At 55.1% G+C, this 21563-nt stretch overlaps 2 protein-coding genes across 3 annotated transcripts; one reads left to right on the forward strand and one right to left on the reverse strand.

The window, feature by feature from the left end:
- Positions 1-333: 333 nt before the first annotated feature.
- On the forward strand, positions 334-2719 carry LTB4R (leukotriene B4 receptor). Of its 2 annotated transcripts, none has more exons than XM_015544659.2 (2): positions 334-831; positions 1429-2719. In XM_015544659.2, the coding sequence occupies exons 1-2, from the start codon at positions 660-662 to the stop codon at positions 2481-2483; spliced, it is 1227 nt and encodes a 408-aa protein (XP_015400145.2). In that variant the 5' UTR covers positions 334-659; the 3' UTR covers positions 2484-2719. The 2 variants fall into 2 exon arrangements, with proteins under 2 accessions (XP_015400145.2, XP_042845399.1); XM_042989465.1 differs by having other exon boundaries at positions 734-827.
- Positions 2720-4150: 1431 nt separating this feature from the next.
- ADCY4 (adenylate cyclase 4) lies at positions 4151-20419 on the reverse strand. Its single transcript, XM_042989463.1, has 26 exons — positions 20288-20419; positions 19773-19982; positions 18306-18503; positions 18028-18189; positions 17242-17391; positions 16652-16800; positions 16462-16573; positions 15641-15768; positions 15329-15487; positions 14938-15070; positions 14562-14735; positions 11819-11862; positions 11615-11701; positions 11343-11412; positions 10883-10980; positions 10127-10211; positions 9893-10030; positions 8963-9073; positions 8520-8704; positions 8240-8324; positions 7609-7767; positions 6152-6298; positions 5750-5857; positions 5542-5656; positions 5105-5229; positions 4151-5012 (listed from the first exon to the last, which is right to left on the reverse strand). The coding sequence occupies exons 2-26, from the start codon at positions 19929-19931 to the stop codon at positions 4860-4862; spliced, it is 3234 nt and encodes a 1077-aa protein (XP_042845397.1). The 5' UTR covers positions 19932-19982; positions 20288-20419; the 3' UTR covers positions 4151-4859.
- Positions 20420-21563: the final 1144 nt, after the last annotated feature.

The raw sequence follows: 21563 nt of genomic DNA on the forward strand, positions 1-21563 counted from the left end.
GTTCCCAGGGAGGTGGCATCTCTCCTTTGTCTCTCTGCCAAGTCTTGATGCCTCCCAAGACTGTTAGTTGTTGCTCACTTCCTATTAATCTAAAAATTATGGGGCGCCTGGATGGCGCAGTCGGTTAAGCGTCTGACTTCAGCCAGGTCACGATCTCGCGGTCCTTGAGTTTGAGCCCCGCGTCAGGCTCTGGGCTGATGGCTCGGAGCCTGGAGCCCGTTTCCGATTCTGTGTCTCCCTCTCTCTCTGCCCCTCCCCCGTTCATGCTCTGTCTCTCTCTGTCCCAAAAATAAATAAAAAACGTTGAAAAAAAAAATTAAAAAAAAAATTATTACATGATATTATTTACATGACATGTAAAGATATCCAACATTCTGGCCTCTCAATCTGAGCCCATTTCCCTTCTCCAGCTTCCTTCCCTCCTTCTCCTGTATGACCCAGGGCAGTTCTCCAGTCTAGACCTGCATCTGAGGTCACACCCCAGCCTACTCACTCCCCTCACCCCTCTTTCCTCTCCCTGCACCTTCTTGGGCTCTTCTCATCTGGTCCCACCCCTGAGGAGTCCTCCTCCCTGCTAGGCTCTTCTGGAACACAAAGACCATCCCTCCCCCCTCCCCAGTGAAGGGAGGGCTAGGAGTTTCAGCCCCACCCTCAGGAAGATGTGTCTTCCCCCTCCTCTGCTTCTTGGTACTTCCTCTCTGGCCAACGTAGCTGACAGCACCGAGACCTGGGGCCAGGACCCTGGAACTGGGACAGATCTGGTAATAGGCCACTCTGCCCTGGCCTTGGGATTGGCACCAGCTTCCAACCAGTACACGGCAAAGTCTGTAAGTAAGTACCCTGGGAGTAGGGAGGTAGTGGTGGGGCAGGTTACAGCCATGAGCGAAAGGGCAAAGGAATTTCCAAAGAAAGCCTGACTGGGGAGGATTTGTTCCTGTCTCCTATCCACAAACTCCTCCCCATCCCTGTTATTCCTGGTGGGCCCTGGGCACCTCTGGAGAGAGTGAGGTGATTGGTGGAAATCATTGGAACTGAGGGGGCCAGGGGCCTGGCAGGTTACTGAGAAGCTAGCCTTTTGAAGGGTGTGTCCTTGTTAAGGAAAGCATCCCCCCACCCTGCTGCCCCTGCCATTTGGTTCTGGGTTTCAGAAAAGAAGGAGGCAGAAAGGGTCTGCTGTTGTTGCTCTGTATTTTGCAAATGGGTCTGTGGGCAGGAAGGAGCCCCGGGGCCTAGTTAGGAAATCAGTGTTTCTACTCAGCCAGATCCCCTTAAGACAGGTCTGTTGACAGTGGTGAGGACAGTATATTGCAGAGGTGCAACTGATGCTGCTGATTTGGAGACGGCTAGAGCACTCAGGCTAGGTGTGTCCAGGGTGTCGGGAAACCTTGGTCCCCCACCCTCATGCCTGTGTTCACCCTCACCTTCCAGGTCCTTGCAGTGGCCCCGGACGTTACATCTTCTGCAGCACCTCCTCACTAGGTGTCATGTTCATCGCTCTGCTGACGATCATCCTCCTGTCAGTGGCACTGGTTGTGGGGCTTCCCGGCAACAGCTTTGTGGTGTGGAGCATCCTGGTAAAGATGCAGAAGCGCTCTGTCACTGCCTTGTTGGTGCTGAACTTGGCCCTGGCCGACTTGGCTGTATTGCTTACTGCCCCCTTTTTCCTCCACAACGTGGCCCAACGCACCTGGGTGTTCGGACTGGCTGCCTGCCGCCTGTTTCACTATGTCTGCGGAGTCAGCATGTACGCCAGCGTCCTGCTGATCACGACCATGAGTCTGGACCGCTCGCTGGCGGTTGCCCTCCCCTTTGTGTCCCAGAAGTTTCGTACCAAGGCCGTTGCCTGGTGGGTACTGGCAGGCATCTGGGTGATGTCCCTTCTGCTGGCCACGCCCGTCGTCGTGTACCGCACGGTGACCTTGGCACCGAACAACTGGAGCCTGGTGTGCTTCCTGAAGTACCCCAGCGAACGACTCAACGCCTTCCATCTACTCTTCGAGGCCCTCACCGGCTTCCTGCTGCCCTTCCTGGTGGTGGTGGCCAGCTACTCCGACATCGGTCGCAGGCTGCAGGCCCGGCGCTTCCGCCGAAGCCGCCGCACGGGCCGCCTGGTGGCGCTCATCATCCTGACCTTCGCCGCCTTCTGGCTGCCCTACCACGTGGTGAACTTGGTCGAGGCGGGCCGGTTGCTGGCCGGCGGGGAGGCGGGGCCGTTGCAGAACCGGCTGCTCCTGGCGCGCTACGTGTTCATCGCGCTGGCCTTTCTGAGCAGTAGCGTGAACCCCGTGCTGTACGCGTGCGCCGGCGGTGGCCTGCTGCGCTCGGCCGGCGTGGGCTTCGTCGCCAAGCTGTTGGAGGCCACCGGCTCCGAGGCGTCCAGCACCCGCCGCGGGGGCACCCTGGCCCAGACGGTGAGGGGCGCCCCCGCCACTCCCGAGAATGGCACCACCGAGAGCCTCACCGTCTCCAACCCTCTCCAGTGAAGCGAACTGAACTAGGTCTGGGTGGTGGTGGTGGTGGTGCTGCCGCTGTTGGTGGAAGGTCGGCTTTCCTCCTGGCGGAATGCCCCCACGATGGCCTGGCCCAGTGCTGTACCCCTAGGAGGAGAACGCTAGTGGGGTGGAGCAGAAGAGGAGGGAGGGGCGGGGCAGGTGAGGGCCCAGTGAAAGCCTGGGGCAGCTTTGCTATTAAAACTGAAGCCTCAAATTGGGTCAACCAATTTGTGTGTGGGGCGTGTGTGTATAATGGGGAATTAGGGTTGCTGCTGGGTGCTCTTCTGGGGATCCTTCTCAATAGTTGAGAGGCACATCACATCCTGTGCTTTTCAGTTTTGGAAGGGACACAAAGATACAGAAACCAGAATCCCCTCTCCTCCCCCATTCTGAGGCAGGTGCCCTGCCCATCATACTTAGAGCACAGGTCTTACAGACTCCTGAAGGAGCAGATGGAAGAAGGCCACCCATGTGGGCTTATCATGCCAGACTCCCTGAATCAGCAGATGAGCTGAGAAAACAGCACAGCTCTGGGACCTTTACCCTGAAGCTTATGATAGGTATCGCTGTTACCATGACTCCAACTTCCTGCCACTCAGCTTTGTCCTTTCAGTGGGCAATGTTCTAGGGCACTGCCTCCCCTCCCCTCATCTCCCAAGGAGGCCTCACTTAAGAACCAAGTCATCAGATCTTAGCCCCTGGAATTCTGGACATTAACATTCTGCCAGCCCCTAAAATACACTCAGAAGCAGGTTGAGGCTGAGGGCCCTCTGTGCCAGTCATCATTCTTAGGAAATTAAGATTCCTGTAAGTGAGAGGGATGAGTCATTCTTTCCTAGGGATGACTGTTTTAGAGAGCCTTGGACTGGCTCTGTCCTGACAGCATTTTAGGAAGATGGTAGCAGAAATGGCAGCGGAGTACTTTTTGAATCTCTCCCATAAACAAAGACCAACTAGGAGAAAGACCAAAAATCCAAAATGTGCAGTATCTGTAACAAATCTAGGGTGTCAAGATACCTCCCACAGACTGCTAAAAATGTGTGGGGAATAAGCTTAGGAATTCCCTGAGCTTGCACCTATGGGTTAACAAAGTCACAGAAAGAAAGCATCCAAGATTAGGTAAACAGGGCAAAAGCGCCCCCAGTATAGAACAAAGGCATAGAGGAATAGGAAGCCACAGGATGAAAGCATCCAACATTAGGCAATCAGGGCGGAAGTGCCCCAAAATAGTGCAATAGCAGAAAGCTGCCTTCACAGGAGGGAAGGACCAGAATAGGTAAGCAAGTAAACAAGGTTATAGACCTCAGCAGGGCGAAGTTGCCTGGAGCGGAGCTAATTAGCAAAAGAAAGGAGCCTTGTTGACCCTGAGGTAGCCTGCTCTGTCTTATCCTCCAGGCAAGCTAAGATAAACAGACACGTTGCCTTGTGCCTGCCATAAACAACCATCTGCCCGGCTCTGGGATTTTGTTTTGTATTGACCCAAACCCTAACACCGCATATTCTCAAAAACCCCTTTTCTCTCACACATATGAATTAATGTTCACGGTTTCATTGTCTCTTTGTGCACGTCCATCACGTTTGTAAGCCTTCTGATCCTAATAAAAACGGAGCAAGGATCTTTACTTAGGGCTCTTGTCTCCTCCCCAACATTAGCCTCTCTCACATTTTAATTCTGCATCCTCTCTCTTGCTGGACAAGAGAGAACTCCAGACCCAGAGTCTACGACAAATAGGAGGTAGGCGTGAACCTTGGATGCTTCAAGACCTACATAGTATCAGCATCTGCACAGAAGGATGCAGAAGGAAGCAAGAGGGCATTTGAGGGATCTATGAACAAGAGAATCCCAAAACTGTCTACAGGTCTTGGCTGGAAAGTATGCACCAACTTGACAACAGCAGCTGAAACAGGGAGGGACCTGATAGATCATCTCCTAAGCCTTTCATCCATGCTGTATAGTAAGCACATAATAGGTGCTTATTTAGTATATAGAGAATGAATAAAGGTCAAATGACATTCTCAGCTATTCCTTTCCAATATTTGTGGGTGGGGAGCAGGAAAAGACAAATCCCTATTTTGAGCCATGTGGCTAAATTTCTTTATGCTTCCAAGGTGTACAAAATACTGGAATCAGGCAGGGAGGCTGAGGCAGTCCTCTTCTTGAGCTTGTGAAAAAGAATCACTCCTCTCCAGCACACTCATGATCACCCTTGCATATACACAAACACTCACTTTAGCTTGGGAAGAAGCAAGTTTAGCTTGCTGAGAGGCAAGGAGAAGGTGATCTGCAGCTATACCAGAAGCTTCTGACACCAATTGGCTCCCATCATACCAGAGTCTTTTTATTGAGGATCTTAGGATGATGGGGTCTCAGCCTAGGGTGGCCGAGGGAGGTCCAGTTCGTGCCAAATCTGTGTTCAGAAAGTAGGTGCAGAGTTGCCCTTTGCCTTTGACCTTGATGATACCCCGGCTGTAGCAGGTGTAGCCTAAGGACTGCAGCACCCGGGCCGTCTCTTCAGTCACCTGGGATTGAACGGGTGTGAGTCAGAAGTGTGGGTGTGGCCCTATCCTTATCCGCCCCCCCCCCCCCCATGCCTCCAATGCAGCCTCCTCACCTGGATCTTGCCCAGGACTCCTGTACTCTCCATGCGGCTGGCCACGTTCACTGTGTTGCCCCAGATGTCATACTGCGGCTTCTGGGCCCCGATCACTCCAGCCACTACAGGTCCGTGGTTCAACCCTGACAAGAGGTATGGTAGAGAGGAGCCCTGGGTGGGCGGATTTGAGGAGGGAGAGGGGAAGAGGACACTCTAGGAATTAGGGTGAAGGGCCTGGAGGCCTTAGAGGAAAGGGCCTGGAGGGGTGTGGCTTAGGGAAGGGGTGGCTGAGCCTCGGAGCTCCTGGCCCAGCAGCTTCATGCTCCGTCCCCAGGGATGAGGCTGGAGGGGGTCCAGGGTGAGCTGGGGAGTAGCTAACAAAGAGCCTAAGGGAGCCAGAGCTTGGGAAGGTGAGGAGGAGGTTCCAGACTGCCCCAGCGAGGGAGGGTCCTCACCCACACGCAAGCGGAAGTTGTTGAAAGAGTGCTTATTGATGACGTCCAGCTTTGATCCAAGAGCCACCGCAAACTCCACCATGGTGCCAAGGTGGCTGCAGCTGCGCTCAGCATCCTAGCAACGGGGCCGGCCCACCAGGATGGGTCAATGAGGACCCCCCAGTGAGAGCCCAGACGAAGGTTGGTAGGTAAAGAAGGGATTCTGTACCTGCTGTGCGTCCTGTCCGGAGGTGGCATTTAAGCCTGTAGCTGCCATGTAGGTGCTACCGATGGTTTTGATCTTCTCCACCCCACTAAACTTGGGCTTTGAGAGCAGCTGTATAGAAAGGAAGCTGTGTCCCCAGTCTTTCTTGGTCTCTCCTGCCTCCCTCTCAGAGGCCCAGCCCCAGGCCTTTGGAGACTAAAGGACCAGGTTGTGAGGACAGGGATGGTGGCAGGAGGGAGAGTGGATAGTGAGCAGAGTTTCCAGAGAGCTAGGGGATTGGAGGAGGAGTGGCAGGGCCGGGGAGAGAGGGATGGACCCCTGGCTGGAGACTAAATTGGCAGGAGGGACTGGTGGAAAATTCTAGCATCCAGGACAAAGGGTCCAGGGGAAGCTTGGAGTTGTCACCTCATCAAAATCAGCAATTATCTCATTGAGCAGCCGCAGACACTCTAGACCCTCGTGGTTTATGTTGGACTCAGAGTAAAACTCCTTGAAGTCTGGAACTGAGGCGAACAGGACACAGACACACTCATAGGACTGGTGGTAGAGGTCCTGGAGGATGGGATGCTGGGTTGAGGGAGCAAGCCATGGTCTTCCCCCTTCTGAGCCTGCATGGGCCCTCCTCCCTGTGTCCATACTCCTACCCCTCTATTTAAGAAGGATCGGAAAGGAGGGAGAGGGGTAGGGCCAGGTTACCCCAGGGATGTGTGACTCAGGAGTCAAAGATTGGGTCTCATTATGATTCCAGGAGAGACAGGGGTTTGGAGTCAGGATCACCTCATAGCCATGTGAAGGGAGTCTCTTCAAGAGCTGGGATCCTGTCAGTGGGAATCATCTTTCTATCATATCTCATTGCCGATAGGTGTTAAGTCAACTAAGTCAGCTTACAAAGATAGCTACAACTTGGAAGATAAAGTAATAGGGAAAAGGGGCCAAAAGGAAAATAAAGGTAAGATAAGGTAAGAAAAGGTAAGAAAATAAAGGTAAGATTTGAAGTCGGTTCACAAAATGGGTGCCATAAAGTCCCTGTGAGTCCTAGATTCTGGCTCTGAGCTTTCTAGTAGCCAATGTGAAGCTAGAAACAGGAGCAGTGACAAGATTCCCAGTGTCTGTAAGAGAAGGAGGCAGGAGATGTAGACCTACTGCTGATCTTGAGAGCAGAGAGCAAGCAGTGGGGGCAGGAAGCTGTGAAGTAGCCCCTGGCCTGTTTCTTTTAACATTCCTCAAGATGGACCAAGAGCATTTCCACAGCAGACACAGTGAAGTAGTGGTGGCAAAAGTAAAATGGTGCAATTATGTGGGTGACCTTCTGATGGTCTATGGCAAGATGTTTAAGGATATAGATTAGCATCTTCCAATGGGAAACCCTGTGGTGATGGAAAGTTCTACATATGGGATGCCCAATACGGCATCTACTAGCCATAGGCAGCTGTTAGATCCTTGAAATGTGGCCAGTGAGACAGAGGAACTGAATTTTCCATTTTAATTCACTTATATTTAAAGGGCCACACATGGCTAATGGCTACCATCCCGGATAGTGCAGGTCCAGAGAGATGGATGGACTGTGTCCTCCACACAACTCCCATCAACACTTGAAGAAGCTTCTGGAAGGCATGGAGTGGTTATGAGTTGGAGAGGATGCTCCTTCTAAGTAAGAACTTGGAACACAGAGGCTTTGTGCTCAGCAGACAAAGACTAAGAGCTTAAGAAAATGTCAGGCACCTATGTGACAGGGACAGAGACTTGGGTGGCCACTTAACTACTGTGGGGGAGTCCAAAGAGGATGGGCCAAGGGCCAAGGCTTGCATCCAAAATTGGTCCCTGTGGCAACTGAGGCTGAGGAGTCAGGGGTGGGGAGTCACCTCGTTGCGCCGGTTCTGGCCAATGAACTGGGGGGCCACATGTGCAGGGAGCACATTCTCCAACAGCAGCCGAGTCAGGTTCTCCATGGTCTCTGTCTCCTCCTGCTCCTGCCGCAGCTTCTTCTTCCACAGGAAGTCCAGCCGGCAGTAATACTCATTCTGGCAGGGTCAGCAGGGGCCCAAGGGGAGACACAGTGCACGGGAAACTTCAGCTCCTGTGTGCTCCCCCCTTCCCCCCATTCCTTGATGCTTAAACCACACCCCCTCCCCCCAGTCTAGAGAGAAGCCTCAAGGTGCAACTATCCCTGGGGAGGCTACCTTGAAAATAGATTCAAACTAGGGTAGATAGAATTGGCGGCAGATTCTTTCTTATAGGTGGGTTTTCCTAGGTTGGGGTGGGAGGGATGAGGGAGGGAGAATTTGAAGGCACCTCCCTTGGCGGGGGGGTGAAGGAGAAAGAAAGGGAGCAGGAAGGTTCACTTAGAAGTTTCCAATGGGCACACTATTTTGGCTCAACCCCGAAGGCGTAAGATTTGAGGGAAAGAGTGAGAGAGAGACCAAGTCACAAATATGGGGACCCCCGCCTCACCCTTCAAAGGGAGGCCCTGGAGGGCTGAGATGGGTGACTTACCTGCCGAGCCAGGACAAGGAGGGTGAAGAAGAAGATGAAGAAGGAGATAGCTCCCATCAGTTTGGGCTCCTTCAGCACCCCTGGCCTGAGGAGGCCACGGATCAGGATTGCCCCTGCCCTGCACCTTCCCGATGGCCTCCTCCCTACCCTCAGTGCCCATGTAGCCTACAGCCACCCTCCCCCTTTGCCCTGTGGATGGATGGTTCAGGTCAGGGAGGTAAGGACAGCTCTGCTCTGCTCTCAGGGGGCCTGAGCACCTCTGTCCAGTGGCCTTGCACACCTGGAGTCCGAGGGATCCGGATAGAGGCGGGCGATGAGGCAGTCGGACAGCCAGGCATGGGAGTGCAGGAAGAGGGAGCAGGAGGCCCCCAGCCATAGCAGGAGCAGCAGCAACTTCAGCTCGAAGCTCATGTGCAAAAAGAGGGAGCAGGACAGGAACCCCAGCACGCAGCAGTGCATAGAGTACTGTGGGGCCAAGTAGGGTGGTCAAGAGGCGGGGCATATCCCACAGGTAGGGGTGGGAGAATATCCCGGGGCTCCTGGCCTGCCCCTCCCCGGGCCCACGACCTATCTCGGGAGTAGGCGGTGTCATACACACAAACACACACCGACTGTAATTTACGTCTGTCCCAATCCACAGGATGGAACGTTCAACCAAGGAGGTGGGGGAGGGGCCAAGGAAGGCTCTGGAGAGAGAGTTTCAGGGCTGTGAGGAATACTCACGGGGACGCTGATGAGAGGCAGGGACCCAGGGAGCTCCCAGGAGATGTTGAAAGCCATGGAGGACACATTGAGAGCCCCAAAAGGGCAGTTTGATGCTGCTGGTAAGAAGAACTGCAGAAGGAGGTGAAGAGCTGAGGTGGGCAGGCAGCTCCCTGGGCACAATGGTGGCTTGTGCTGGGGTTCAGCTGACTTAGGGATGGGTCAGGGCCAGACCCCTCCAAAGAGGGGGATTCTGCTATGCCTGGCTGGTGAGGGAGGCTTAGCGCAGGGGTCCTCGCTGGGGGGTCAGGGATGGGAGGAGCAGGTGTCCTGAGCACGAGTCTGCCACAGATCCACTGTGTGATCTCTTGCCAGCCACTTAGCCTCTCTGGGCCTCAGCTTCCTCTTCTGTTACTTGGCTGGCGGGGTGGGGGGGGGGTGTGATTCCTAAGGTGTCTTTCAGGGATAGAATTCTAGGAATGACTATAAATTCTGAAAACTCAGGGGCGCCTGGGTGGCTCAGTCAGTTAAGTGTCTGACTTCAGCTCAGGTAATGATCTCACGGTTCGTGGGATCGAGTCCTGCGTCAGGCTCTGAGCTGTCAGCACAGCTCGGATTCTGCCTCCCTTTCTCGCTCTCTGCCCCTCCCCCACCCATACTCTGTCTCTCAAAAATAATAAACGTTCAAAATAATCAAAACAAAACAAATTCTGAAAACTCAGCCAGACTCAGCTACAAGATCATAGTGAGCGAGCTAAACAGTGAAGATCTGCCTCCACAGAATAGATATGCTCAGGTGGCAGATTAATTTTTTTCTTTTATACTTGTCCAACATTGCCAGAATGTTGGCCTTACTCCGGCTGTCCTCCCAAATCCCAGGGGTCCCCTTTCAGCTTCTGACAGCTCGAACAGGCCCTGATGGGGGTACATAGGGCCCCCCACTGCCCTCACCAGGCTGGGAATGGCCATCACAAAAACCAGGAGGATGGTAGCTGTGCCAAGGGCAACTCGCAGTCCGGGCCGTGTGGCCACCAAGCCAGACAGTGCCGGCAGCCAGTGCAGCATCTTGGGGCCTTTCAAGACACACCTCTGCAGAAGGAGCACAGGAATCTTAGCCGTGGGGCTGGGACACCCAGGTCACAGTGAGGGCCCAGCTCACCACTTCCACCCCCCAGCCCACCTCACCGTCAGGTGCTCTGAGAAGCAGACGAAGAGGAGGAGGAGGAAGAGGAGGAAGGTGATGCTATAGGTGATGGCAAGAGCTGGGGGCCTAAAGGGAGATAAGAGTGAGGCCTTGAAAGTCAGAATCGGCTCTGTGTGCTGGGAGGGTGCTGTGCCACCCAGTTGGGAGATGTGGGGAGGAGGAGTCCTGGGGATCTGAACTGGCTGCCAGTGGGGACTGGGCTGATGAAAGGCATTGCCTGCTGATGCTCTGGGAAAGTTGAGGGGTCTAGGGCAGTGGTGGGGTAGGGCAGGAACTATAAGGTGGGGACAATACTGGAAGGGGGCAGGAGGCTCACAAAGGGGCCAAGGCCACATCAGGCCAGTCTCTGGGCCTTCAGGCCAAAGCTCTTTTTCTACCTGGCTGAGTTCTGGACAAGTCCCTGAAGCCCCTCCTAGCCATGGACTAAAAACAAGGACCTACTTTCTAAGCTCATTTGCTGTGAGATTTGGGCTTCTCAATGAAAATAGAACCTGCTTCATTGAAAAGTTGTTTGAATTGAGAGACAGGCTTGTGAAAGTGCTTGGGTTATGCAGAAAGCCCACAAGATGTACGATAGTAAAATGAGGGCTATGATTATCACTGTTTCCCCAGAACACATGTTTCCTCTGTGGGTCAGTGTCCGAAACTAAGGGAATGTCGGTAAAGAAGAAAATGTGGGTCAAGGATCAAAAAGTCTATACATGGGAATCAGGGCCCCTCTTGCCTGGGGCTCTCACCTGTTTGTCACCAGCATCTGGATGATGAAATTGGAAAGGAAAACCAGGAAGGTGCAGGCTGCGTAGTATTTGAAGGCGGGGAGTGCAGAGAGTCGGTACTGGAAGGGAAGGGGGGTCAGTGTGGAGACAGGGGCCACTAGGGCTGCCCATCATCTCACAGGTGTCAATTCCAGGCAAGAACGGGTGTCTCAGCCTCCCCACCCACCCTCCAGTTCAGTCTCAGGTAGCCCCTACTGGTTCTCCAAGGAACTGCCCTCCTCCCTCCCATCCCCACCTAGAAATTCAATCTATAGGGTGACAGCCATTTGGAGAGAGGTACAAGCCCCTCACCCCAGGATCACAAACTGAGCAGACCTTGGAGGTGAGGCGGGACCACAGGGCTTGCCCCCTTCCCAAGGCCAAGGCACTAAGGTTGGAAAATTCTGTAACCTTGTGCCACCCCCCACCCACCCCAGCCCACCTCTTTCTCCAGTTCCTTCTTTCTGAAGTACAGTGTCAGTGGGTTGAAGTCCTTTGACTGCCTCCACTGTCTGGTAGGAGGTGGGGGGCCATGAGCCCCGGAAAGGAAAGGACAGGGCAAGGTGGGTGGAGGGGTGGTCAGGTGCATGTTTCCCTGGAGTAGAGTAGGGAAGCCCCCCCCCCCTTCCCTCTGGGTCATTAGGGGAGCACATCCCTCCTGTACCACAGAAGCCCAGCTCCCAACCCCTCCCAGTCCTCTTCTGTTCTCCATACTTCTGAGAGTTGAGCTGTTCGATGACCTGGAAGAACTTGGCGTCCCCAGTGTCCAGGTCATCATCTAGCCCCCGGGGGGTACGGCTCCTGCAGAGTGACAGCCCAGCCTGTCACCACAGGAGGCCCTCAACATATCTGGGTGAAGCAGGTGCAGCCCCCAACCCCCAGGATGGATGGGGGCAGGTCACCCCAGGGCCTCCTCACCGGTCCAGGCTCCACTGGGGGCCAAAGGAAGCCAGGGCCTTCTCCTGTTGGGAGAACACAGCAAAGAGGGGGATGAGGCGATGCTGAGCATCCCTGAAGCCTCTCTGCAGTGACTGGTTCCATATCTACACATGTCCTTGGCCTTGAGCATTTGGCATGAGTGTTTTCACTGCCTCTAATGACTTCCTCTCTCCATCAAATCCCATTTGCCCTTAAGGGAAGGATCAAACCACATTTATTCTTTAAATTTCTTGTGGACTTGGGGCGCCTGGGTGGCTCAGTCATTTAAGAGTCTGACTTCAGCTCAGGTCATGATCTCATAGTTCGTGGGTTCGAGCCCCGCATCGGGCTCTGTGCTGTCAGTGTGCAGTCTGCTTTGGATTCTCCGTCCCCCTCTCTCTCTGCCCCTCCCTGCCTGCACTTCTCTCTGTCTCTCTCAAAATAAATAAATAAATAAACTTTAAAAAACAGTTTCTTCTGGACTCTTTAGACACCCAGGGTCTTTATACTTTTATTTCCTCAGTCTCTACCCCCTGTGAGGCAACCCTGTGTCTTCTGTAAGCTTGAGTGGCTGTCATCTTCCCTAAGGACTGAACAAATCCCAAAAGTCCTTGGTTTAAACTGAAGTGACAGTGAGAAAGTTCTGACTCGCTTGTGGTCAGGCTGAGCTGGGAAGTGGTGGGGGCAGAAGACAAAAAGTCTAGAAGAAAGGGAAAGAGAAAGGAAGAGAGACAAACCTGGTCACAGTCATTCTTTCCTGCACCAAAACAAATGCGCACCGTGAGCAAACATGAAAATAAGCAGGCAAGTAAAGCAGGTGAGACAAGCCCCAAAGAAGAGAACGAAGCCAACGGCCACTGCCTAGGGCCAGGAGTCTGTGACTGTTCTTTTCTGCTCCCCTGGCTCATGTGAAGGAAGCAGGGTCACAGGGGGCCACATCATCCCCCCAAACCAAAACTTGGTGTATGGGGAAGGAGGGAGATTAAGGGGTGTGTTCTAGGCATGAGCCCATCTATGCATCCAGGACTGAGCCTAACGTTCTTCAAACTACCTACCTGCCTTTCCACCTTGCTCAATGACTGTTTTTTGAAAACAGAGAAAACAATTTATTCATTTCTGTCTTCTCTAGAACTAGCCTAGTGCCTGCCACATTGTAGGTGCTTTAAAAGTGTGGAAGGAACAGGGTGCCTGGGTGGCTCAGTCAGTCGAACGACCGACTTCAGCTCAGGTCATGATCTTGCGGTTCGTGGGTTCTACCCACGTGGGGATGGATGGATGGATGGATGGATGGATGGATGGATGGATGGATGTTATATACTAGCACCAACACTGCCCCAACACCCCAAGGTTCCCCATTGTTTAAATGTAAGCTGATGTGATTCTCAGGATTTCTAACATTTGACTGAGGGCCTGGTACTTCACGGGCTTGGAAGTGAATTTCTGGGCTGGTGAGGTCCTGCCTTGGGAGCTACCCTCGAACCAGGAGTTCCTACTTCTCCACCCTGACACTTCTTAGCCTGCACACGAGTGGGGTTTCAGGGAGGTCTGGCATGGGTTCTAGGGGGCCTCTCACCATGGGGATTGCACTTGCACCTAACATTGTCTCACAATTCCTGGGCTCCCAGCAAAGCCCACCCTCTACTCTGCCTCCATGCTGGAGACTCTATCCTGCAATAGTCAGCAGAGTCTTGGATTCTTTCTTCTTCTCCCTCCTGCCCGCTTAACCCTTCTGACGTCCCCCCTACCCCGTGTTAAGGATTGGAATTAGGTACTCTCCTAAACCACTGCTGCCAATGTCCCCCCATACCACAGTGTTTCACGGATCTCTGGCCTGCTTTCCTGCTGGGTGGGTGGGTGGGGGGGCGGAGATGGAACACAGAAAGGGTGCTCTGAAGTCATCCCATATATCCAACTGGGTCTACCTGGCAGAGAAGATTCAGAGAGAAAGATCTGCAGAAAGGTGGCTGGGAAAGTTTGGAGAAGATCAGATAAAATGGAGAAGAGCAGGCTGAGGACCCTAATCTTGGGGCAAGCCTTTGGGGACACAGCCTCAGTACCTGTATGCGTGGGTGTTCTGGCTGCTTGTCACCAAGCACCAACACGAAGAGCCAGCTGGTGGGAGAGATCCAGGCTCCTCCACCAGCTAGTGGGCCATGATTACCGGAAGGTGCTATGCACAAGGTCAGCCAACCAAGCCCTGGTTACCTCTCTTCCCTCTCTCCTCAATCCCTGCCTGCTCAGAGTGACTTCTTTCAAGACCACATGTGATTTTCACTGTCACCTCATTTAATCCTTGTATAAATGCTGAGAGTAGGGGCAACAACTGATTTGCCCCCACCTTCCCAATTCTAGTGGGGATTAAAAAAGAGTGTGCAGTTTCAGGAAGGGAGTTCAACAGAGACATTTCCTGGTAGGACTGGGTGTGAGTGCTGGCTTCAGAGCCAAGAGGAAGTATGGTCTATACCTTTGGGGTACTGAGGGAAGGCTTCCTGAGTGGAGTTTGGGGAACAGTGAACATGGTGCCTATAGGATTTTGCATCTCAAGTGAGCTCAGAGGGCAGTGACCTTTGCCCTGTCTCTGGAAAGAAGGGTAAAGAAAGGCCTGAACCAGTGACTGGGGCAACCAGACAGTTCAGGACCTTAGGATGTCATCAAGTGACTCACTGGATGGGTGGGGGGAGGTTGGGAGAGGCAGTGGGGTGGGGTTATGTAAGTGCTAGGGCTCGCAGTGGAGTGCACTTACCGGGAGAGGGGTAGAAGTGGACACAGGGCTCTCTAGGTGGCTCAGATGGGCAAAAGGCTTGGCGGCGCCCCAGGACTCCAGGTAGCGGGTCATCAGCAGTGACGGACGCATCTTGGGGCCCTCAAGAGAGGACAGCAACCCTCCTGCAGTGCCCTTCTCATCCTCTTCCTCAGCCTGGGGCATAGGAGGGCTGAGAGTCAATTTCACAAATGCTTTCCACATTCTCCCCACATCTCTTGGAAGGTTGTGTCACCTCCCCCTTGACGCACACACTGGGACCCAGGAATTCAGTCTCTGGTGTAGGAAAAGAGATCAGGCCTGTTGGCTGTGGGTGGTTAGGATGGGCCAGCCCATGGGGTCCAGGCTGGGCTTTTACCCGGGGATCGATGACTAGGTAGGTAGGCTCCCCTAGCTCCCGAAGGTATGGGTCCCGGTGTTCCATGGCTGCATCCTCCACAGCATAAGCCCCTGCCAGCAGGGCCAGGGTAGCCCCTGTAATATGTACTCGTCTGGAAGGAGGGGGCAGTGGGAGTCAGGACGGTGGGCTTGCAAACCTCTCCTTTCTTTCAAGGAGCCTTCCTGGAGGTCTGACTTTAAGCAAGGCCCTGTGCTACCGGAGGTGTCTCCCGACCCCACTCCCTGCACGCCAGGATCTCCCTAAGCCCCACGTGGGATTGTGCTCATTTTAGGAAACTATGAACAGGATGACAGCATGTGGGAGGCCCGGTTGGTTTCCTCCTGTGGCCTCCTGCAGCCCCACATCTCACCCTGGCACGCCACCCGCCTCCATGTGGTTGGCCAGTGTGACATCATGGGACCAGACATCATACTGCCACTTCTGCAGCCCAATGACTCCGCAGAGCACACTGCCCGAATGCACGCCCACACGCATGTTGATGTCCACGCCAGTGGCTGCCCGGAGCTTCCTGAGCAGGGTATGTAGGGGACAATCTGAATGCTGCCTTCATCCCTACCCATGCCATACCCCTCCCTCCCTCTAGGAGGACTTCCACTACCCTGTCTGCTCCTCCCCAACATCCATCCCTTGTTACCCCTCCTGCCCGTCCACCTGAGCTGACCTGATGGCCCGGCACATGTCCAGCCCCATGCGCACGCAGTTGATGGCGTGGTCTGGCAGGGAGAGCGGTAGCCCAGAGACACAGTAGTAACAGTCTCCCAGGATCTTGATCCGCATGCATTCATGCTCCTGGGAGTGTGTGTGTGTGTGCAGGGGAAGGGGGGCACCTGGTTAGAGGCCAGAGGTACGAGGGAGCTGGGAGGAGTGGGAGCAAATATGGCATTCCTGAAGAACCTCTGAGGCCGGAAGTCTCGGGGTCAGATCTAGGGACTCTCTCAACTTGCTATGGGACTGGCTGAGGTCTGTGGCTCTCCCCCAGCTCTGGCATGTGGAGGGTGTATTCAGATTTGAGCATGTGAAAGTAGCCTCAAGACTGAGGTTTTCTGGGTGACACCCAAGATTAGGTTTGTTGGGGGCATCCCTGGGGGTCTGAACAGGTGGCTGGATTGGGCTGAGGTTACACAGGGCAGACATTTCCCTTGGAAGGGCTCCCTAAGGTTAGAACATTTGAACATCCCCCTAGATTTGGCTGTGGTGTCCAGAGACACCTACGTCAGGGCTCTGAGCATATCTGGGGGTGTTGTGGTTGGGACATTTGTGGAGTTGTTGAGAAGTCTCTTCCAGGTTTGAGGTGTGTGGTGAGCAGCTCCACAGCTGGGGTTGTTTGAGAGGGTTTCCTACTTCCATTGGAATATCTTCCATTGGAATACATGGGCTCTGAAGTGGGACTGGGATCTGAGGAGGCAGGTGTTTCCCTTGGAAGGGGCTCTCCAGGGTGGGGCACTTGAAGATCCCTGGGTGGGGAGGGAGGCCCCCTCTGACCTTGGCGATCTGGTCGAACTTGCCAAAGAGCTCGTTGAGCATGAGCACCAACTCCTTAGGAGAGCACTCACTGGCCAGCCGGGTGAAGCCCACGATGTCAGCATACAGCACACTGGGCAGGACAGACTGTGTCGGTGGGGCCAGGATCTCAGCCCACAGCCCCCTTCCCTGGGGCCATCATTTCTCATACCTGACTCCCTGGTGCCTCTTGACATAGAGGCTGTGGAAGTTGTTGGTGCTTTCTGGCCGTGACCCCTGTCCAGCCTGCAGTCGTGCCATGATCTCTGCCTTCATCTCTCGGGCCAAGTAGGCAGGAAGGATGGACAAGAGAAGGTGTTCCTGGAGGAGGTCACAATGAACACCAACCCTCCTGCAACCCACAGCCAGAAGTCCCAGCCTCCCAACGAACTAGGAACCCAGCACTTCCCCAGTCCCACTAGGTGTTTCCCAAAGTACTCCCCCAAGATCCTTCCCATCACATAGAGCTGGGGCTCCAACATCCCACCCTGCACTAATCACCTTTGGGGACTGAACTCCCAGAACCAATGCCAGAATTAAGAGTTCTTTGTTTACTATCATAAAAGTGCTTTCATAGGCTTCAGTTTGTTTGAGACTTGACACAACTTTCCCAGGTGGGCGGTAGCCACATTTTACAAAGGAGGAAAGAGAAGGGTAAGTGACCTGCTGAAAGTCATTCGGCTTCCAAAGGGGCCCGGCTGAATGATATAAATAACCCCTTTTCACACCACAGTCTGGCCCAGCCTCCCAGGCCCAGGGAACCTGGTGCTTCTTCTCGGTGTCCAGCCGCCGGCGCGAGTGCAGGGAGCTAAGTGCCTCGCGGAATGTGGCGCGCAGCGCGCGCTCCATCAGCGCCTTGTGATACGCTCCCGCCACGTTCCCGCACAGGAACAACACCGCGTTCGCTGCCAGCTGTGGGTGAGGGTCAGCCTCAGAGGATGCTGGCCGTGGGTGGCGGTGGGGGTGATTAAGTGCATGCCTGGAGTTGGTCTCCAAGACTCTTGAGGAGGACTCCACAGAGACCCAAGAATTTCCAGGCAATCTGTGCTACACTGTGGGGTCCGTAGGGGGAGCTTCTCTTCCCCCAATACCCCTGCTCTAGACTTGGCTGTGCACCAACATGGCGTCTTAGGTCTAGAAACCATTCACATATGTTTCCTCTGCCTGGTATACTACTCCAGTATTTACCCGCCGCCCCCCCCCCCCGCCCCTCGCAGCGCAAAACCACTCAATCTCCGACTTTTACATTCTCTGTGAAGGTTCCATCATCCGCATCTGTCCCCACTACTCTGGTCCCCGGGTGAGCTCACTTGCCCATGGACCCAGAGGCCTCTTCTGGTTTCTGTAGGCATCGGGCTGCCCTGGTGTACCAGCCCCATGAGCGCACTGTCTGGGTGTGTATGTGTTTGTCCTCTGTGCTTAGCGGGCGCCTCACCCCGGAGTCCCAGCTCAGCAAGAAGTTGGTGGACGCTCAGAGGAACTAACGGTGCGCGCAGCGGGGCCGCCCCCCTCCGCCCACTGCGCAGCAGGTACTATGGGTGTGCTCACCTGTGGCAGCAGCGCAGGCTTTGAGTCCGGCTGAGGCCCAAGGTACAGCCCCAGGACCAGCAAGTGGGAGAGCGATGAGGCAAGGCCCGCAGCAGCGGCATCCTGCATGCCCAAGGGCAACATGGCGTACACGGTGAAGATGACAAAGAGGAAAAAGGACACCTGGGGGCGGGAGGGCACAGGAAGCTGCTGGCTTCGGCCAGCCTAGCAGCTGGGCTGTTCCCTCCTCTTGGCCTGGCTGTCCTCCTGCCCCTTGCTCCACCTGCCGCTCCTCTCACCTGGTCCCAGGCGCTCACCAGGCCCCCAGTGAACAGGAAGCCGTGGCCTAGCCCGAGTAGCGCTGCCCATATGAGGCCCGACAGGGGACGTGTCCAGCGCTGCAGTCGTTGCTCCCGGGAAGCCAGGCCCAGGAGCAGCGAGAAGCCACCCAGCGCGCACAGCACAGTGGTCAGGAAGCCTGGGTCTGAAGCTAGCTCCTGCGAGGAGAGGGTGCTTGCAGCAAGACTGGAGTGTGGAGTATGGGGGACCGCCTCCAAGCTGAAGAAGAACAGGCAGCCCCCCCCCAGGCCACTTCTGAAATGTGTCTCAAACTCAAGTAGCAAAAGGAGACAGGGCACCTCGACTTGCCATTCGTATCAGGTTGAACCATAGGAAGTCACCAATAATCTGTTTTTAATCTACAGAGCCTGGGGTCTCATAGGGTTCAACCTAATATCTCACTTGCATGCTGCAGGGGTGGTTGAGCCTTAGGCCATCTATCCAGAGTCCCTGGCTCAGAACTCATACTGCCCATTTGTGAATCCATGACCTTTCTGAACTTCAGCTTTCTCGTCTGCAAATAGGAATTCCAGCACCAGCCAGGGGTCCTGAAGCAACCAAAGAATCCTACCTTACAGAAGGCACTTAGGAATGAACCAGTTTGCTCAGGAGATTCCCTGCCCTGGGGACAAGTCTGGGAGTTGATCCCCATCCACCCACCCAAGAAGTGCTCCAGCAGCAGGGGGCACCTGGAACCTCCCTCCTGTCAGGCCAGGGGGGAGCACTACACTTTTGCCACCCACCTCTGGGCACCCTCCCACCGCTGTCCCTGCCCTGTGTCCCCACCTCTTCCTGGACTTTGAGGACCAGCAAGAATTGGTCTGTTTATTGGCTTTCCCAACTTGCCTCCAAAAAGTGAAAAGAAAACTTGGAGCAGGATATTTCCAGAAATGGAACTGAATTGAAGACCCCCTTTCTCAAAAAAAAAAAAAAAAAAAAGAAAGAAAAAGAAACTGGAAATGGGTTTATTTTGGGACTAAATGTGAGCGGGAGGGAGGGTGCCTTCTGGGAGACTATGGGTACAACTGCCCCACAACCCCTATGAAAGAAAGAAAACCAGGAAACGGATTCCCACAGGGCCCAGTGTAATTTCCCCTCTGGAAAATTGGAAAATCCGGTGTTGCATTTACTCTAGAACCAGTAGATCACAGAAACTCAGAAGGCCTGTCAGTACCCTGAGAGAAATTAGAAGCACCCCCAGGGCTCAGCCTTCTCCCAGCAGCCCAGCGAATGTGGCCCCAGAGGTGGAGTGACTTGTCCAGGGTCACTACATTTCCTAGTAAGGCTTTCCTGGATTCCAGCAAAGAAGGCATATCGAAAAGAAGACCCCTCCCGAGCCCTAACTCCGAAAACGCCCCCTAGGCAGTGACCCTCCCACCACCCTCCAGAAGGCGCCCCTCACCAGAGCCTCCCCCCTCCCCGCTCACCCGGCCGCTGGCGGAGGCGACAGCCAGCAGCGCCAGGAGCGCGCAGAGCACGATCACCAGCAGCAGTAGCAGCAGCGGGTACTGCTGGCTCAGGCTGTAGTAGGTTTCGTAGAAGAGGTCTTCGCTGGGGGGCGGCCGGGGGCTGAAGAGGCGGGCCATGGTCTTCCCTGCCCTCCGCCTCGTCGCCCGGGTGGAGGGCGGGCCCCGGGGCTGGGGAGGGCCAGGGGCCGCGTTACCGCCTGCGGCCCCAGCCGGCCCCAACTGTGCCCCTCTCACTGGGTCCAAGCCACTTCCATCCCGTTTCCCCAACCTCGCGGCAATCCCACCTTCCAGGCACTCCCTGTGGCCTCTCAGCCTTTTCCCAGTTGGCGGTGAGGGGACTGCCCCATCCCTCGCTCCAACTCCCTCGAACCCAGACTGCCTGAGGTGCCCTAGCAGAAGCCTCATGGCCGGGTGGGACGGGATTCGGGGTTGAAGCAAAGGAGCCTCGGGTTCCCCCTTTCCCCCAAACTCACTGCCCGCGATGCTGCCGCAGCTGAATGGGTTACGCCCGAGGAGGGAGCTCGGGCAGCTGGTCGCGAAGTCCCGATCCCCGAGAAGCTAGTGGCTCAGAGCCCCGGGCGGCAGGCGCTTCCCTCCCGGCGCCTGGGGACCCCTCCCACTTCCCCGGATGGGACTGCCCGGCCCCTTCCCGTGCCGAGTCGAGTCGGACTCCTCAGGCCTCCTCCCTCCCTCATTGTCTCCCCTAACACCGTCACCTTCCCCCTTCTGCCGTCTCAAGAAGGGAATGCAGACCGTGGGAGATGCGAAGGGGTGGCGTAGGCCGGGCTGAAGAGCAAGTGTGTAAATCGGAGTGGAACCCTTGGACGTGGGGAGAATGCAGGACAGCTGGAGTGAAAGCTGGCAAGAATGTAAGGAAGAATGTGGGGGCGAATGGGGGGTAGGATTCAGGTCAGGATGGAAGGGTGTTCCCATTCTCCTCTCCTCCTGCCTGTATGAGCTGCTGTGGCCGAGTCTGAACTGTCCATGCTCCCATGGAGTCCAGCTCCATGGGAGGAGGCACGTCTGTGTGTAGCTTTGTGGAGTCATGGCTTTCTACTCCCGACACCAGCTGGGAGTCAAAGGGCTCGGAAGCAAGGAGCAGGTGAGTGTAGGTGGTGAGTAATTGTGGTGGAGGCAAATAAGTACGGTGGCTGACCTCCAAGAGGCTGGGGGGTTTCCTGCAGGGCAAGAGATGTGCCTGGGTCTGCGGATGCCGGTAGAGAGCCCTCTTCCCAAGACCCCACTGCGGAGTCTCCATAGCCCAGAAGAAAAGTAGGCAGGGAGACTATCACCAGAATTTTGGTTTAGGGTGGGTTCTCGCCTGATGTAGAGGAAGTGCTCCACCCAGAGATTAGAGCAGCCCCAGGAGCCAGGCGACCGGGATTCCTTCCTGCCGCCAGCTGGGCCCTGACCTTGTGTGCCATGACACTGCCCACCCCCAGCCCTGAGCATCCCGCTTCCGGCCTCTGCTAGACAGCAGTGCCTTGGGTTCCCTCTCTGTCAACTCCCGGATCTCCCAGCCACATTTCAGCTGCCAGGGCCTGGCCTAAGCATTAGCCTCCCAAGTGTGACGCTTTGGTTAAAAATCCACCATGTGTGGGGGTGCCTGGCTGGTTCAGTTGGTTAAGCTTCTGATTCTTGATTGCTGCTCAGGTCGTGACCTTGTGAGATGGAACCCCCCCTCAGCGTGGACAGCACAGAGCCTGCTTGGGATTCTCTCTCTCCTTCTGTCTCTGCCCCTCCCCTCCT

The sequence above is a fragment of the Panthera tigris genome, chromosome B3, assembly GCF_018350195.1.
Source record: "Panthera tigris isolate Pti1 chromosome B3, P.tigris_Pti1_mat1.1, whole genome shotgun sequence".
NCBI classification, from domain to species: Eukaryota; Metazoa; Chordata; class Mammalia; order Carnivora; family Felidae; genus Panthera; species Panthera tigris.